The sequence below is a fragment of the Peromyscus maniculatus genome, chromosome 19 (genome assembly GCF_049852395.1).
Source record: "Peromyscus maniculatus bairdii isolate BWxNUB_F1_BW_parent chromosome 19, HU_Pman_BW_mat_3.1, whole genome shotgun sequence".
NCBI lineage: Eukaryota > Metazoa > Chordata > Mammalia > Rodentia > Cricetidae > Peromyscus > Peromyscus maniculatus.
In genome coordinates, this window is record NC_134870.1 from 74,565,574 (window position 1) to 74,583,668 (window position 18,095).

The window sequence follows — 18,095 nt, forward strand, 5'->3', positions numbered from 1 at the left end:
GTGTGTGTGTGTGTCTGTGTGTCTGTGTGTGTTATCTTCACATCATTTCCATTACTGGGTACATAAATCATACGAAGCCCTTTATCGAGTTCCTATTTGTTTTATGCAGTTCTGCAAAGCTGGCAGAACTCACTGTGTACACATGGGGCACGCATGAAGGATCTTGGATGCTTCCTGGTGAGTGAGGACATGGCTGCCCGTTGGTCTGTTTGGTTGGAGCCACTGTCTCTCCAGACATGTTTGTTGACAACTGCTGATGCGGTGGTGACCATGGTGAGGACCAGAGGTTGTACTTCCGGATTTGCTTCTTAGTGAACACGGTTCATCTCCTCATAACTTCTGCCTCAGTGGACCTCGATGTTTATGCTTGTGAATATACATATGTTCTCATGACTTGAGATAGCGTGTAAAGTGGTCTGTGAAGTGTGCCCTTCACAGATTCTTATATGTCACAAATAAATCCTCTTTTAAGGGTGTCAATAAATGTCTTTTGGGCAGTTTTGTTTGTTTTTAGAATTTTAAGTGTGTGTGTGTGTGTGTTCGTGTGTTCGTTTGCTTGCTCACGCGCACCTATGTTCACGCTGTGAAGCTCACACGTGGAGGTCAGAGAACAACTTTATGGAGTCCGTTCTCTCCTTCCACCATGGGGGACCTGGGGATTGAACTCAGAGTCCCATGCTTGACTGCAAACACGTTGCCTCACACCGAGCTATCTCACTGGACACTGGAATGGAAGTTTGTATTTTTAACTCAGAATCAGAAGTTTTAGGATTTCGATATTTCAGAATTTTAAGGAGTTAGGAGTTTTATGTCTTAGAGATTCTGATACTTGGATTTCACTGTTTGAGATTTGGTGTTTGGGATTGTTTCCTCCAGGATTGTGGTCCAAATGCATTTTGTCTGATCTGAACCTCTCAGGGTTCCCGATTTTCCACTGGAAGGGAAAGAATTGAAACTTTTGGAACTACATCGTTCTGGTTTCCCTTCTGGTGCTGTGAGAAAACACCCTGATGGAGAGCACCTTAGAGGAGAAAGGGTATGCCTGGCTTCCAGGAGGCCATCTTCCAGTCGAAGGTGGAATGATTAAGGGATCTCTTCATGGTCCTGTTCCCAGAGCCCCCACCGAGGAGCCATGACTCTGGTATCCCCGAGAAGAGCTGTGGTTTCTGAATGTCAGTTTCCTCGCAGTGCCGTTCAGTGGTGCTCGTCTTTCCCAACACCCCCGAGAAGCACAGTCCTCACTCCTGGTCCCTTTCTTCCTGTTTGCCCCGAGTCTAACAGTGTCACACTCGAGACCGTGACCATGGTGTCTGCAGCGCGGTTTCTAACCCACTCTATCATGGTCTCAGCACGATGAGTACCCCTCACTCTCAGTAACCTTCAGCTAGCTTTTCGGAGCAGACTAGAGTGAGGATGTGGACCCCGGCTTACCAACTCCCAGCTCTGCTGACTTCAACATTCCGTCCCAGTACTTAGGAGACTGTACTTCACAATCAAGCCTGAGTGCCTGCTAACCCCCCTCTCCTCAGACAGGAGCATTACCTCTGCGTCTCCTCTCGGGATTGTCTTCTGTGATAGGTGCTTTCTTGCCCTGACAAAGAGTCCTTTGAAATAGTTTCCTGATAACATTCCCAAGTCCTATCTCTAAACACATAGAACATCTTAGAAGAACCGAGTAAGTCAATACCTGCATTCCACCCAGATATTCCATTCTCTGGAGTCTTGGGAAACGATTGGCCTTCTCACAAGTGACTCCTGACATGTCAGTCTGCACTAAGGGTCAGGGCTGTGAGCCGAAGGCCACTGTGGTTTCATCAGTGGTGAAGGCCTTAGTGCGCTCTGGTGAGGACTTGGGCATCTCCAGGGCACCTTCGGCAGATTCAAACCCAGGTGTGAACAGACCCAAGACATCGCAAACATTTAAGGCAGACTTTCCCAAAGTGTGTCTTGCCCCAGGTTCAGAGCCAGGTGTGAATAACGCCGGGCCGTGAGTACAAATTTAAAGGAGACTTTGAACTATGTCCTGCCCACTGTAGTACTGACTGGAGTCTAGCCCCAACCACAGTTGTGTGCTGGGTGTGGAACCCGCAGACTACCCTCTCATCTACACCCACCTCCAGTGCACTGAGCTCCCCACCCCAGGTTTAGGAGCCCAAGTCTAGTGCTACACCCAGGATTTACTCAGTTGTCTGGTGACCATAGGCGACATCGTAGAGACACATAGAGTCACAGAGCTGGTGTGCATGTGCACAGGCCTTTGAAGGATGAGGAGGTTGAAGTTACTCTGTAGCCTGCAGTGTCTGAGGGAAGCCCTGGGGTCCTGGGGACCATCTGTTTCCATACTGCTCAGTGTGATCAGGGGCGTGGAGGCCTCCATGCTGGCTTTTACCACAAAATGCTCTGTGGTGACTACAGATTGCATGAATGCCTTGCAGAGAATTCTAGAGCATGCAAAGTACCATGTGGCTACAGTTAAGCTCTTTTCCCAATTTCTTTTAAAATTTTATTTTATTATGGTTGTTTATTTGTGTATGTGTATGGGACTGCATTGCAGGCTACAGCATGCACATGGAAATCAGAGGATAACTTGGGGGGAGTCAGAGGCCCCCCCCACCCCGTTTACCATGTGGGATCTGGGGATCAAACTCATGTCTTCAGGCTCGGCGGCAGCGAGCAGCAAGCGCCTTTACCCAGTGGGCCATCTTGATAGCCCTCTAATTATAAGCAGCCACCTTGTTTTCAATCAGTAGTGGTGTAGTTACATTTAACAAGGTAGTGGTGTGGTTTCTTTGCCCATCTTCTGGGTCATTTCAGTTAGTTGAAAACGGACATCCTGCCTGGTGTGTAGTGTTACCTGTCTGTGCGCGGTTCATTCCTGACCGATCTGTTGAGAGCAAACCCAGCCCCAGAACTCCCGTCTTGCTGATGCCAAGCCCTGGTCCTGGTGGGAGGCAGGCATGTCCTGGAATGCCTGCCTGTCTAGCTGCTCAACGCCGCCCCTTGTCTTACTCTGTTCTGATGAGAAGTGGTTAACGTCCCCTTTTACGTTTTTTTGCATCCCGCAGGGGGCCAGCCACGGCGCTGCTGCTCTTCGGGAGAGGTGGCGCCCACCGCGCTCTCCAACGGAGACCAGAGTCACAAACTTGGAACTATCCTGCCAGAGAAAGACATCAGCGAGCCCAAGGTGGGGATCGCCACGCCGTCCGTGTCCATACTTGAAAACAGCAGCAGAGAGACTGCCGAGGGTCCCGAGCAGCGTAGATTTTCTCTTGACTTAAAGACGCCAGCATTTCACCCCAAGCAGGAGGTGCCCAGCACTACTGACCGGGTAGACTTCCCTCCGAGCATGGAAATAGCTAGCCTGCAGCTCACCTTGGACAGCCAGGCGGGGCATTCGAAAGAAAAGCTGTCCGATTTGCACAAGGAGCCCTCTGGGGCAGGGAAGCGGCGGGCACCCGCCCCTGACCTGGTGCCGCTGGACTTGAGTGTGAGGTCGAGCCGGGATGACCCCAGCAGTAAGGACGCGTGCTCCCTGCAGGCGGCCCTGGTCATTCACCCGTGTCCTTACTGTAACCACAAGACCTACTACCCCGAGGTCCTGTGGATGCACAAACGCATCTGGCACAGGGTCAGCTGCAGCTCTGCAGCTCCCCCTTGGACTCAGCCCAATGGCCACAAGAGCATTCGCAGCAGCCTGGTGTTCCTTGCTCGCAGCGGGCGCACCGGCCCTCCGCCCGCTCTTGGGGGCAAGGAGTGCCAGCCCCTGCTCCTTGCTCGCTTTACCCGCACCCAGGTGCCAGGTGGGGTGCCAGGATCAAAGGGCAGCTCTTCCCCGCTTGGGGCCACCACAAAAGCCGCTAGCATGCCTAAGAATAAGGAGAGCCATTCTGGGGGCCCCTGCGCTCTGTGGGCCTCTGGCCCCGATGGATATCGACAGACCAGAGCTGGCCACGGCCAGGAGCCTTCTGGCGCTGTTGTGCAGGGAACCCTGGCCAAACCCAAACAGGAGGCCAGCTCCAAGTTGGCACCTTCCCCGGGCAGCGGGGGCCTCAGCAGAAGTGCCACCCCTACACCCTCGGTTATAACCCGTGTGGGTGCCCAGCCCCCGGCCAATAGCAAGCCGGTGGAGAAACTCGGGGTCCCTGCAGCGGGGGCTGGCTTTGCCCCTCCGAATAAGCACAGTGCCCCAGACTCTCTGAAAGCCAAATTCGGTCCTCAGCCTCAGGGTCAGCCTCCCACGAAAGGTGAAGGAGGCTCCCCTCTACCTCCCCGAGAAGCCCCTGTGAAGGCGGCCCAGGAGCTGAGAACACTGGCCACCTGTGCAGCGGCGGCGGCGGCGGCGGGGTCCAGAGGGGATGCAGCCTTGCAGGCCCCACCTGGCACGCCCCCCGTCTTACACTCCATCAAGCAGGAGCCGGCAGCTGAGGGGCAGGAGAAGCGCTTGGACATCCTCAGTATCTTTAAGACGTACATTCCAAAGGACTTCGCCACACTCTACCAGGGCTGGGGTGTCAGCAGCCCCGGGCCTGAGCACAGAGGTAAGAAGGGCGGGCTCCCTCCTCCCTGGCGGCTCGGAAGGTCATGGGTGTGCATACCTTCCTGCCTGAGCCTTCAAGGCAGAGACCAGCAGGTTGCTGCCTCTTCTTGACCCGGCTACCCTGGAGCTCACCAGTTCTCCCTTGGGACTGTGTGTCTGGGTCCAGTAGTCAGCAGTCCTTGCCTGTCCCCTTACTGTAGACACTGGATTAGAAACCTGCTTGTTGACTCTGTAATGCTGCAACCTGGCAGGAGCGACAGGGCCTGACCCTGTTGTCACCTTAAGCAAAGCGTTGGTCCACACCGTGCTTGATTCCTAAAAGAGAAGCTGTCCGTTTGAAGTGACCACTGAGCCCTGTATTTGTATATAAATAATAGGGAAGATGCCGGAGCAAGGCCCTGTAGGCGCGGTCTCGCTGGAGACGGATGTATACAGGAAGACTGCAGGGTTGAGCTGTCCTCTGATCCTCAAGCAGTGCTCGATGGCGTGTCCATTCCTACGCTGTGCCATTCCTGACAGCTAACAGCAGTGCTGGTCAAGGATCTCGTGTGCCTGGGGTCGGGGGTGGTGTGGGTTTTGGATCTTTTGAGATTTCGGAATAATTCCCTATACATAGTCTCTTGGGAATGGGGTCCAAGTCTAAAGACAAAATTCATGCAGTCTGGGGGTGGTTGTGGGGTGGGGGGGGCAGTGATTTTTAATACGTTTGTGAACTGAGGAGTGGTGTGAGCAGGACTTTTAAGTTTTGGAGCATTGTCACATGGGCGTTTGGAGCATCAGTAGCCAGTAGTGCTCATGAGAACCTGCCTAAAGATTTCCCCTGCCGGTTGGCTGTGCCTTGGGTACGGTGGCCCCGAACGACGACCCTGTTCTTGAATGTAACTCAAAGGTCACTTTCATTTTAGCATGCATAGCACCAGGGACATGTAGAGCCTGTTAACAACAACAAGAAGAAGACAGGAAGATTGCAGATTCGAGGCCAGCCTTGGTACTTAACTGAGACTCGTCATCCAAAACCAGATCCACCCCACTCTCAGTTCATTCCTGGTGGTCCTAACCCTCCCCTTGAGTAGCACCTGTGGGAACCTCGGTTGGCAGTCTAGTGCCCTACGGTTGTGGGTTTCTGGTGAGGGAGGTTGATGGTTTTTACTTGATTTGGGGGCAGTGTCTGTGGCTGGTGAGGTTCCCCTTCCTCTGTCTCAGTTTTGGGCGCGTGAGTGGTTCTTGGCCCACAGTCCTGTGCTATTTGTAGATCGCCCAGTGGTGGGAGGTGCCAGGATGGCTGGCTGTGGATGGGAAGCTGCCCTCCATTCTTGCAGTGAGGGTTTTCTTGGAGTCCGCAATGGGACAACCACCTGTTACGGATGCCTGGTTCTTGCCATCTCTTTGCCCTGACTCCCAACCTTTTGCAGTGGACCTGGATGTTTATACTATGTTCTAGCAACTGACCCAGACTCATTCTTTAAACTAGTTACTGCTGGTAGCCTCTGTGATATGTCTGGCTCTTTACCTGCCATTGTATACCTTGGTGAGCTAGGCCTCCAGTGATACCACATTCAGGCTACTGTAAAATCCCGAGTTACTCAAAACTGTCTTCTATTTGAATGGAAGACTACCATGGGAGCAAACCTCCAGTGTGCTTCCCCAGAACCTCAGGCTGTGGAGACAGGCTCTCCACAGTGAGAAAATGGCCTGCTTTGAAAGTCCTACCCCCGCCCCCCCCAACCCATGCTGCCGCTGCCCTGGGTGTCTGGGCAGCAGCTGTTGATTTGGGCTGGTCTGCGTGATGCTTTTGTAGGAATGGGTTGTGGAGCCCGACTTCTCCAGCAGAACATAGAAGAAGAACTGTTGTTGCCGTAGGGGCCAGGACTCAGATTAAATCCCACTGTATTCACTGTTCTACAGAGCGACTCCAGAGCCCAGAAACGCAGGGTGTAACCTACATGGTTTGTTAATAACGGGAGTCACGGAAAGTCACTGTGTCTCCAGTCTCCCCTGCCTGTATTGCATGATGATATGGATTTCAGACAGGGAAAGGAGATAATTCTAGATAAAATAGTATGCGTGGGCTTCCTTATTGGAACTTAGAAAACATTCATGTCTCATTGTCTCTAGTAGCTTCTAGCCTTGTCTTTCTCCCTACAGATCACACAGCACAAGGTAGTGATGAGAAACACTGCCATGCTGCCCCACGCATATCTCTCTATGCATGGGCAGAGCTGTTTTCTCACTGTGGGGAGCCTGTCTCTGCAGCCTGAGACTCTCTCTCTGGAAGCATGCTGGAGCGGTTTGCTCCCAAGGTAGTCTTCCGTTCAGATAGAAGATCGTTTTGAGTAACTTGGAATTTTACAGCAGCCCGGCTGTGGTATCATTGGCTGTAATCGGCAAATATCCTTTCTTACAAAGTAAAGTGGAAGTGCTGTGGTAGATGTGTGGGGGCCTGCGGGTGTCAGTTCAGTGAATGAGTGGAATGGTTGGACAGGAGGTAGACAGCAGTAGTCGGAGAAAGATCGATAGTGACTTAGAGGTGGGGGCTGCGGCAGGGCCGCTGTCGGAACCGTTGCCATCGCTTGGTGTCTCCGGTGTGGTTGGATGAAGTGTTTTGACGCTATAGAAGCATACCAAGGAAGGTTCCAGAAGAGCTGTGAGTGGAACTTTGCTAGGCATTCAGCTCCGTAGAAACTGAAGGGGATGGATCGCTTTTCAGATGGAGCACTCCTAGAAAGGAGCATCGTTCTCCTCAGGCTTCCCGTCAGCCGCTTGGCTCAAGTGGAAGTGGAACACGGAGCTTGCGGAACCCAGGGCATCTAATTGGGTGGCTGAGCTCTGCTGGCACCAGGATCCTCCATGCTCAGAAGGGCCTGGTTCTGTCTGTTGTGGGGTGTGGACCATCACCACCCCCTCCCACAGACAGCATAGTCATCCTGTGGGTTGCTTCCCCGTTGTCTGGCTTGGTGATCTCTGAGGGTTTTACCTTTCTTCCCTGTACTTGTAGGCTCACACCAATTCTCCAAATCAAGTGTTAGAAAGAGGCCGTGTGACCATCCTGGTCACTCAAGACCCGTGATCTTTCCCACAGGGTCATCCTCACCTTCCACCATGAGTGTTAAGCCGTGAGCATTAGTTGGTGGCTTCTCGTTAAATCTTAGTATTCTTTGTGTGTCCCGAGTAAGTCTACAGGAAATGAAGTGCCTTAGTCTGCAGGGTCTCACCGTGCAGACTCATTTTCTTCATTTGCCCAATATGGACTGTGACACAGTTTTATCCAGTTGCTACCAGTTGAGCATGGGGACTTGGGGGACGGTCCTGGAGGTGTGTATCCCCTGGCTGTCCTTGCTGTTTGCCTTGCGCGTCACCTCTCAGATGTTAGGGATGTCCGTGTCCAGGTAAACGAGACAGTTGAGTTACTGTGGGGGAGGACACGGTGGAGACAGGCCCTTCGCAGCAGGTGTTACCGGAAAAGCGAGGAGGACCCAAGGGTGGAGGAAGTCCCTTTCCCTGGCAGGGCTGCACGGTGCTCCCGGCTCTGAGGGGAGCCCAGAACTTAGGCTCGGGGTGTATCGCTGTCTATTGCTCTGTCCTGCCTTGCCGATGGTACAGGCTACACTGGAGGCCACCGCCTGCTTGTTGTCAAGAGCTCCAGGGGCAGACAGGTGGGAGGCCATCGCTGGGGTGGCTGCTGATGGCCACCGCTCTGCATCTGTCCCCGTGGATTGCAGCGGTGAGCAGGGTGGGCTCTGTCCCTAGTCACTTCCGGTTGCTTCCAGGCTTTGTCTCTGTCACACCGGGGTCGCTCTCATTTGTTGATTTTAGTGCTCGGTAGAGCCCGGTGACATCTGGGTGCTGTATCCAGCTGCTTGGGACCACGTGCCCGCCGCACAGTCTGGCAGTGCCGCCTTGTTCCTGTCCTGTCCCTGGAACATTTGCTTAATTCACCGTCGTTGATGCGTCCTCGCAGCCTTGCGTGTGCCTGTCAGCCCAGCCATGGCTGGCAGTCGTCACCAGGGCTCCTCACATCGGCATGTCAGACAGACTAACGATGTCTTCCTCTCTCCCCCCCCTTCCCTCTTTTCTCTTCATCTCCATGCTATGGCACGTCACTGACAGGGACACCACGGACACAGGCCCGCCAGGGAGACTTTGTCTGTGTGGAGTGCGGCAAGAGTTTCCACCAGCCCAGCCACCTCAGGGCCCACCTCCGGGCACACACAGGTATCACAGCCCTGTGCCGTGTGACTGGCCAGTGCCGAGTGCATGCATGTTTGTGTATGGGGCAAGGGCGGTTCTAGTTACATTCTGGTGTCACGACAAATGCCATGACCAGAGTCAGCTTGGGGAGAAAGGGTTTATTTGGAGTATACTTCCAGGTCATGATCTATCATTGAGGGAAGTCTGGGCGGGAGCTCAAGGCAGGAATCGTGAAGGGCTGCTCCTTGCTGGCATGCTTTCTGTCTCACTAACTCACAGACTCATGCTTAGCTGGTTTTCTTAGACAACCCCAGGCCAACTGTTCATGGATGGTGCTGCCCACAGTAGACTGGGTCCTCCTGTATCAGTGATCGATCAAGATACATTAGCTGTTATACAACCCCAGGCCAACTGTCCATGGATGGTGCTGTCCACAGTAGACTGGGTCCTCCTGTATCAGTGATAAAGACCCTCCCTGACAGACATGCCCACAGGTCTGTCTGCCCCAGGCATTTCCTCAATGAGATGCTTTCTTCCAGGTGACTCGGTTGAGGTTGACTTCCCAGCACAGACCCTTTTCTGCTAGTCACTCACTGTCACGGTGGGCGTGTTTGGGTTTCAGGTTTCCAGAGCTGTCACTGTGCCATCCACCCCTCGGTTGACCTTACTCGCCTGTTCTGTATGTGGCGTGGCTTTACTTATTTACTTATTTAGCATCTGTGTGCCATGTAGCTTAGTTTGAGAAAGATCCATTTGCATATGTTCCCTTTAACTAGAGTAGACCTTCAGAAATGAGATGCTAATGAGTCACAGTGTCACCATCATCAGTGGCAGCCAGGGCATTAGTCTTCCAGCCCCAAACCCGATGACTTCCACCCTGATGGGTAGAGCTGGTCTGTAGATATGTACAAGACCCCCTTGGCTGATCCGTGGTGACCCGAAGCACTTCCAGCCCCTTGTACAAATCTGGCCTGAGACCTGCTTGGGCTACCTGTGTGTCACAACAGAGCAGAGCCTTAGGGAGATGGGTACACTATCTGGCAGTGTGGCACGCACATACCCAGAAGCCAGCCTGATGCTCAGTGATACAGGCCGAGTGGTCAGCAGAGCAGAAAACAGGTCCCTTTACCCACACACTGGTAATTCATGCTGCTCGTGATGGCTTTCCACAGTGTGGAGTCTGACTTAGGAAGGGTAGCGGCCCCAGGCATCCGTTACTGAGGTTCCTCACTGTAAGCATTACGGGGAGCTGCAGGCCGGGTGCTGGCGTCTCTCTGTCAGAGTGCTTCATCCTTAGCGGCCACTTTGATTTGCACTCACGCATCTCACCAGCCCTCTGCTGACAGACCCTTTTCCCCACAGTGGTGTTTGAGTGTGATGGTCCACGAGGTTCTGAAGTGCACACAGCCTCCACGGATGCCCCCAAACAAGTATGTCCTGTGATGCATGTCTGGGTGTCAGTGTGCCTGCAAAGACTTGGGACATAGGGCACCTGTGCGTAATGTGCGCTGTGGAGTAATTCCATGTCATTGGAGCCCACCCAGCCACGCCTGTCTGGGGGTGAACAGAGCAGGAGGCCACATAGCGGCAGGCTGCTGCAGACCTGCCCGTGATAGCCGGTGCTGAGGAGGAGGGAGCTGGCAGTGGCCAGTGGTGAAGAAAACATCAGAAGTTCTTAGTCTGGGTCTGAGTCGGCCGGCAGATAAGTCACATCTTGTCTCCTCGAAGAGCACTGCTTTCGAATCCCTCTGTAAGAGACGCCTCTCAGATCAACAGATGTTGGTCTGCTGTTTCCCAGCTGTAGAAACTCCGGGGGAAACAAGGCTCTTGTGCATTGGCACGCCTGTGTGCCTGCCCCCTCACACCTCTCCTGTGGGAGTGTGACTGTCTCACACATGCCATTTGCTGTGCGGGGGATGTGGCAAAGCTCTGTGCCATGCTTGGTTCACAGTATGGGTCTGAGGGGTGTAGGTGCTCAGGGTTGCTCTTGTGTTATCCTGGGCTGACAGCGTGTGGCATCAGCCACCTTCTGCTCCCCGTGCCCCCCTCCCTCCCCCGTCTTCGTCTCTTCATATCCCTGGGGTTATCCACTGTTCTAGGAAACTCATAGCTGCAGAGATTCTCCTCTTTGCCCAAGCCCTGTCTGGCTGGTTGGATTCAGGTCTGTGTGCCTGGCCCTAACGTGTCCCATGCCCTGTGATGACAGGATTAAGGCCTCCACTGTGGTCCCACAGTAGTGAGATCTCAGGGAACTTGTGCAGATTGTTTTAGCTCATTTCAGTAAAACCTGTGGTTTAAAAGTATACAGCAGTTCCTTTGTGGTGGTGAGACAATTTTTAAAAAAATAAATATAACCTCTCCTGAATACCGAATAGAAAGGTTTCCCGGCACAGGGCCTGTTCCTGAATCGGCTTAGTGCTGTTCGCTGTAACAGAACCAAAGGCTGCTTGCTACCGAAGAGCCCTTGTGTGGAATGCCTGGGATGCAGTGATAGGAAGGACGTGCTGTGCCCAGAGGCTTAACATTTGGGCATCACAGCTAGAATGAGTCCCAGGCTCTCCTGCTCACAGGCCATCTCCACGACCACCAAAGACCCCCTTTGGCTCAGTGTGTCCGATGGCAAGGGATGCATGAGGTAGATCTGCCTATAGCCCCGAGTCTCCCGGCACTGGTGAGCCTGCACACTGTGAGTCATTCCTGCCCAGCTTGTTCCCATGCTTCCTCACACGGAAACAGGAAGTAGAAGGTGGACGTCATTAAGACTTCGGGCTGGCTTATTCTTGGGTTACTTTTGCTTACACTAGGTTGTAGCAGGAATCTTAAAAGTTCTTATTAATAAAATCAAACCTGAGGCCAGTTATTGGGGTCAATGCTGGTAGATCAGAGAGACAGAACAAGCCACAGCTATCTCACCTCGCCAGTTCTTCAGCTGGTCTTGTTTCCTCAGACTGGAAGCTTCTGTGTCCTCATCCAGAATGGGTCTCAGCTGAACTGCTGCTGAAGCTTAACCAGCCACATGCTTAACCAGCCAAATGCTTCTAGTTTCTGGCCCTCACGCCTTATATATCTTTCTGCCTTCTACCACCACTCCCTGGGATTAAAGGCTGGCTTTCTGGAATTAAAGGCGTGTGTCACCATGCTTGGCTATTTCCAATGTGGCCTTGAACTCACAGAGATCCAGAGGGATTTCTATCTCTGGAATGCTAGGATTAAAGGTGTGAGTGCCACCATTTTCTAGCCTTTGTATCTAGTGGCTGCCTGTTCTCTGACCCCAGATAAATTTATTAGAGTACACAATATTTTGGGGAACACAATACCACCACACTAGGTGTTGATGGTAATTATTGCTCGTCTGTGGCTCTGACAGAGAAAGGCGCCCATGTGCCTCCTCTGTTGCTAAACTTAGTGCTGCCCTGTTGGACCCACTGCCACCGTCCTCGGTCACGCTCACGACCATCCGTACTGACCTGTTGGACCCACTGCCACCGTCCTCTGTCACGCTCACGACCATCCGTACTGACCTGTTAGACCCACTGCCACCGTCCTCTGTCACGCTCACGACCAACCATACTGACCTGTTGGACCCACTGCCACCGTCCTCTGTCACGCTCACGACCATCCATACTGACCTGTTAGACCCACTGCCACCGTCCTCTGTCACGCCCACGACCATCCGTACTGACCTGTTAGACCCACTGCCACCGTCCTCTGTCACGCTCACGACCATCCGTACTGACCTGTTGGACCCACTGCCACCCTCCTCGGTCACGCTCACGACCATCCGTACTGACATCTTGTTAGTGTGGATCCAGCCCTGAGGCGTGCATTGGCTTTACCGTGAGGCCTCAGCGGGTCAGCTCTCGTTTGTCTGGAAGGGCAGTTGTAGCTCAGGCTTTCTTTACAATAGCTGGTTGGCTTAATTCCATATTTAAGGTCATGCACTCCATCGGCCCCTTTGCCCTCCCTTACCTTGAAAAGTATCTTTTGTTGATTCATCATAGAATGTTCTGGATCTTTATGGAAATTCCATTTTTTGTTAATATATTTTGGAACTGTAAGAATCTAAAAGAAGTGTGTTGTCGGAAAACAACATCTATAATAGGTTGGGGCATAAACTGTGTTCTTCCTTCTTCCCGATTCTCGTAGTTTGGTCATGACTACAATGGTGAATTTAGGAGACGTTAACTTAGAACTAGTTTCCATCATTGTTAATGCCAGGAATGTATCTTGTCAAGTCGCTTTCCTACCATTAGCTAGTTAATATTCACATTGGGTTATTTTCCTTTTGGCTTTAGAGGCTCTGGGCTCTGGACATTTTTAGATCATACAACACTGTTTATTCATGCTAAAATCATCCCAGGTGATAGTCAGAAGCTGATGCAGTTTTATATATGTACGTAAAAGATGCTAAATTAGCCAGTTGAGGCAGTATTTGAAAATCAAGTTTTATAATCCTTTCACTTATTGACAGAATGTATTGGCAGCTCCCCTGGGCCAGGCCCTGCGTGGGTTGGGGAAGATGGGATCTGGTTAAGGCTGGTGGGTGGTTTGGATGAGGGAACGGGAATGGTGCTGTCTGGGAACTCCCACTGGGGCAGAGGACTTGAGCTCAGCACGGGCACAGACTCCAGGAGGAAGAGCACGAGGAAGAGTGTGGAAATCAGCTGGCTGGAGAGGGCGTAGTGACATGGGAGGCAGGACTGTGGGTATGTGTCTGGAGAGTTGGGAGCATCTGGTTGCCACATGAGATTGCCATCCAGAAGAAAACAGAGCTCGAAGCAGAGGGGTGGCATCCAGAACTCAGCTCGGAGGTTGGACTTGTGGACAACCAGGGCGATGACCCCAGTGAGAGATTGTGTAGCCTGGTCAGCATGGGCATGGAGGAGAGCGGGGCCTGAGACGTTTGAGAGGAGTCAGGAAGGGTGTAGGTAGTAGACGAGGAAAGACGGGGATGTGAGTTGGACTGGGTTGTGTCCTATCCCTAGGCCTGGGTAGGGGAGCAGGGTAAACCCATTTCCAGAGTATATTTAGGTTGTTTAAGAAGCCTTTTTATCAGTACTGGTACAGTGCCTAGTAAGCAGGCAACTTGGAGAAAAAAAGATCTTGTCAGCAATCCTTATGTTTAATAGGTATCAGCGTTCAGTTTACTCAGGGTCAGCTAACTCGACTCTGAGACGTGAATGATGTAGTTGTTAGGATACAGCTTGGAGAAGGCGCTAACCTCCATGGGAGGTGCATTTCCTATCCTGTGTAGTGCTGACCCACTGGTCCCCAGGAGTTGCCCCACACCCGGCATGGGGCACACGCCCTGTTTTGGGAGCCACTGTTGCCTGAGACTCTAGTGAGCAGCTGTCTTAAGAAAACTGACGCAGTGTGAGTGTGTGCAGAGACCTGGAGCACGGTGCCTGTGTCCCTGGTGTGGACAGGCCCATTCCCACAGGGCGGGGACGGTCCGTAGTAGCTTATGCTAGGGAACAGCTCTGGGCCTTCTGGTCTTCACTCACCCAGCCTTTGCAAGGTGTGCTGATGGGCTTGTGTGTGTTAGGATTTTGCTGTGCTTGAGAGCCTCGTCTTTATAAAGGGGGGCAAGGGAAGCACTGGTTTGAGTAGTCTTGCCAACATGGGGTTTCCCTGTAGTTCTACTGCCAGTGGTGCATTCAGGTTTTTGCATTGACAGGCACAGAACAACTGTCAGGGCTGATACTGCCAACTTCCAGGATCCGGAATCACCCGGGAGACCAACCTTTGGGTTTGTCGGTGCGGGGGGGAGGAGTTTCTAGATGAGGCTGGCTGTGGTGGGAAGACAGCACCGTGGTTAGCGCTGTTCTGTGGACTGGGATCCTGAACTGAATAAAAAAGGGTAAAGCAGGCTGAGTGCAGGCACTTCTCGTGGCCAGCTCTTCCCTCCTTTTCCCTCTCTTCCTGATGGAGGGTGTGATGTAACAGGTGCCTGAAACTCCTACCTCCCAGACTTCCCTGAGAAGAGAGACTTGAGCTGAAAGTCCCTTCCCTCACTAAGTCCCTCTGGGATTGTGACATAGCCATTGAAAAAGGAACTAATGCACACTCATTTTGCATAGCAACATTTCAATTTCCCGAATCAAATTTAGAAAATCAAAATATGCTGCACTTTCTGGTGACGTGACTGAGCCAGCGTGGGACCTAGCAAATCTCTGAAGTGATTGGCTTAACACTGTCGTCTCTCAGGCCTTTTCCATACACGAACTCAGAGGAGCAAGAGAGCTGATTTGCCGCTGCGTCTGAGGGTAATCTTTTCCTGTACATGTCCTGTGATGCACATGTCCCAGATCACAGGTCACAAGAGCCCAGGACCTTCAGAAAACGGGTCACCAACCTCTCCTTTGTGAGGTCCACATGTCTCTCTCAGGAAGTAAGAGGCTTGGAAGTTCCAGGTTAGGTTATGGCGTGATTTTGCAGACGGTAGCTCTGGCCACATGACATGTTGTCTGAACTGCTTGTTATCTCCCAATTATTGTAAAAACCAAAATAAAAACACAAACTTAGGAAGCCATGAAGGATCTTGGCCTTGAGTTGAGAAGCCATTTCTTCCTCCTGGTGGGAGGGCAGGCCCTCACAGGACTCTGTTCCATCCTGGTTGAACATTCTCCATCACAAGCGTGGGCAGGATGCCAAACCAAGTTTCCAAGGAGAGTTTTTATTTAAGGATGGCATTATCATGTCCGTATTTAGGTTCTGGTAATCCTCAGCATTTGTCATTAGGAAAAAGAAACCACTTTTTGAAAATTACATGCTGAAGTATGGGTGTTACTAATCCATGGTAAAAACTGTCTTAATATTTCAGAGAAACATTTTTTTTATCATTATTTTATTGTTTAACAATTAGAAATTAAACTAGTAGCTGGTGAGATGACTTCGTGGGAAAATGCCTTGCTGCCTAGCCTGGGGACCCGAGTCCTCACGAGGACCCGAGCCATGTGAAGCGTGGAAGGAGCTGTCTGCTGCACATTGTCCTCTGACCTCCACACATGCACAGGAGTGTGCATGCCCACGGGTGCACACACTGGGACGACAAATGTAGTACAATATTTTAAAAAGAAGTTAGAAGAACTTTTGAAACCAACCCAACCCCCCGTCCCACCCCCCAGTTTATAGAGCTTTGCTGTAATGTGAAATAGAGTGTTTTGATTTGTTTGGATTTATTGTCAGAATTTAAAGACTATGATTAATAGTTTATTCTTTATTATTCTAAATGTTAGTTTAAAATAGTTAAGCTGGAGAAATAATTCCATTAATCAAACTAACAAGAAATGTTAGAAAAAAAAAAAAAAGGCAACCCGCCCTGCATCATTTTCATTCTGTGCAGTTGAGCGGTAGAGACGGTGTGTTGGGGTGTCTGTGAATCTGCACCCTGTGCAGTTGAGTGGTAGAGATGGTGTGTTGGGGTGTCTGTGAATCTGCATCTTTGGTCCAGTGCACTTGTAGATTTTTGGCATCACAGATCTGATAGTTAATGCAAGCTGAAGCTTTTATTCATAAAATCAAACAAGCGTCTTCCGGACATCGTCTGTTTTCTCCAAGTATAATACTCCACCACATGTAAGTGTAACTGAAGACTTAACCAAAATCACTTCACCTGGTCACTGCTGACTGACTGCTGGCTGGGCAAAGGCCAGGGTCCCTGAGGTCCGGTGCACAGTTGTGGCTTAACACCAACGAGCCTTGCTCTGTGGCTTCTCTTGTGTGCCCCTTGTGGCATTTTGGCTTGTGTGCCTGTTGAAGACAAACCCCCATGACTGTACAGTTTGGCCCCTTGTCTTATAAAGAAGGGGAAAATTGATCTCACCTGGTTTCAGAGTCAGTGCCTAGCCCTAGAACACTGAAACAGTGATAGCTAGTATTCATTTCGGCTCAACCTCATCTCACAGTTCACAGCTGCGAGAAACAAAATCCAGTGTCCCCAAAGCCAGCTCCTGTGTCCTGGCTGCTGCCTCCCTGGAGGAGGAAGCAATTTGTGCATATTCAGATTACTACTGTAGATCTCTTTTCCCTGTTTAACTCATTATTTCTTTAGATCCCTGCAAGGGATACTGTATTAATGGTCCCATCGTTGATGGTCCTGATGAATCAGTGATCTAAAATGACTCTTCAGAAGTGAGGCATGTGAACTCATCTCTTCCAGTATAAAGGGGAAATGCCAGTCCTGTAACGATTTGTGGATTCATCATAGCAAGTGCCTTATTCTAGCTTTTCAGGCTTTGCAAAGCTGGCACAAGTGCTTGGAAAGCTTTCTGAGCTGTGCAGTGTTCCGCCCTTTATTGGGGGAGGGCTGTTCCTGTTATCTCTGCCCTGCCCCAGGGGCAGTTTATGGGGTCTGTCCAGAGATAGGAGCCACAGGTCGGTGTGTACCAGGGCTGTAGGGCAGCAGTCCATGCAGACTCCAGATGTGCAGAACCCCACCGCCTTGTTCACGACGACACCTCCGCCCTGCACAGCTTCCCCTGTCCTGGACCCCCTGGCAGTGTGCTGCTATAGACAGGTATTGATGAGTGACATCCAGGGCCAAACGCCCAGAGTCACAGCTCCTTTTCTTGGGGGAGTCAGAGCCCCCTGTTCCTTGGTAAACTTGCCCAGAACGAGTTCCCAGTGAGCCCTGCTGCAGCTTGATGTCCACAGAGATGGCTGCCGTGCAGCCATGTTGGCCACCTCCCCTGGTCCACCGTGGGAAGTTTACCATCTCCCTAAGAGGGGGTTGTCACATCTCTGATCCATGCTACTTCCAGGGCTTCAGACCAGCCACTGGCTACAGCTCTGCACTTGCCTTGTCTCGCAGACATTCTATGAATATCTTTCTGGTTTCTACTGTGTGTTGACCAGTAGGCACCGTGTGCGAGACCAGCTTTTAGTATTTTTCTGAAAATCTTAGCCAAAGATTTGAAACATTAAATTCATGATGGCAATGAGCTCATTTCCTATGTGTTTCTAGGGTTCCCATAAACTTGGCTAGAGACTAGAGTTTCCCATGAGCTGTGTGGTTTGTGGGTGCATGTTGATTTCAAGTGGTTGGTTGGTGTCTTCGTTAGGGTTTCTATTGCTGTGAAGAGACACCGTGACTACAGCAACTCTTACAAAGGGAAACAATTCATTGGGGCTGGCTCACAGTTTCAGAGGTTTAGTCCATTATCTTCATGGCCGTGTGCAGACGGACGTGGTGCTAGAGAAGGAGCTGAGAGTTCTACATCTTGGTCCACAGGCAGCAGAAGCAGTGTGGGCCACACTGGGCATAGCTTGAGCATAGATGTCCTCACAGCCCACCCCCACAGCGACACACTTCCTCCAACAGTGCCACTCCCTGTGGCCAGGCATCCAAACCCATGAGTCTGTGTGGGTC

At 51.5% G+C, this 18,095-nt stretch overlaps 1 protein-coding gene across 16 annotated transcripts in view; it reads left to right on the forward strand.

Annotated features, from left to right (window-relative positions):
- Positions 1 to 18,095, forward strand: part of Znf516 (zinc finger protein 516) — a 97,329-nt gene that overhangs the window by 74,598 nt on the left and 4,636 nt on the right. For 11 of the 16 annotated variants that reach the window (XM_015992708.3, XM_015992711.3, XM_076555638.1 and 8 more), the window contains 2 exons: positions 3,066 to 4,538; positions 8,645 to 8,749. In XM_015992708.3, the coding sequence (XP_015848194.1) occupies positions 3,066 to 4,538; positions 8,645 to 8,749 (1,578 nt within the window). Of the gene's footprint in view, positions 1 to 3,065; positions 4,539 to 8,644; positions 8,750 to 10,087; positions 10,156 to 18,095 lie in introns of all 16 variants that reach the window. The other 5 variants (XM_076555645.1, XM_076555643.1, XM_076555646.1 and 2 more) reach the window with 2 other exon arrangements.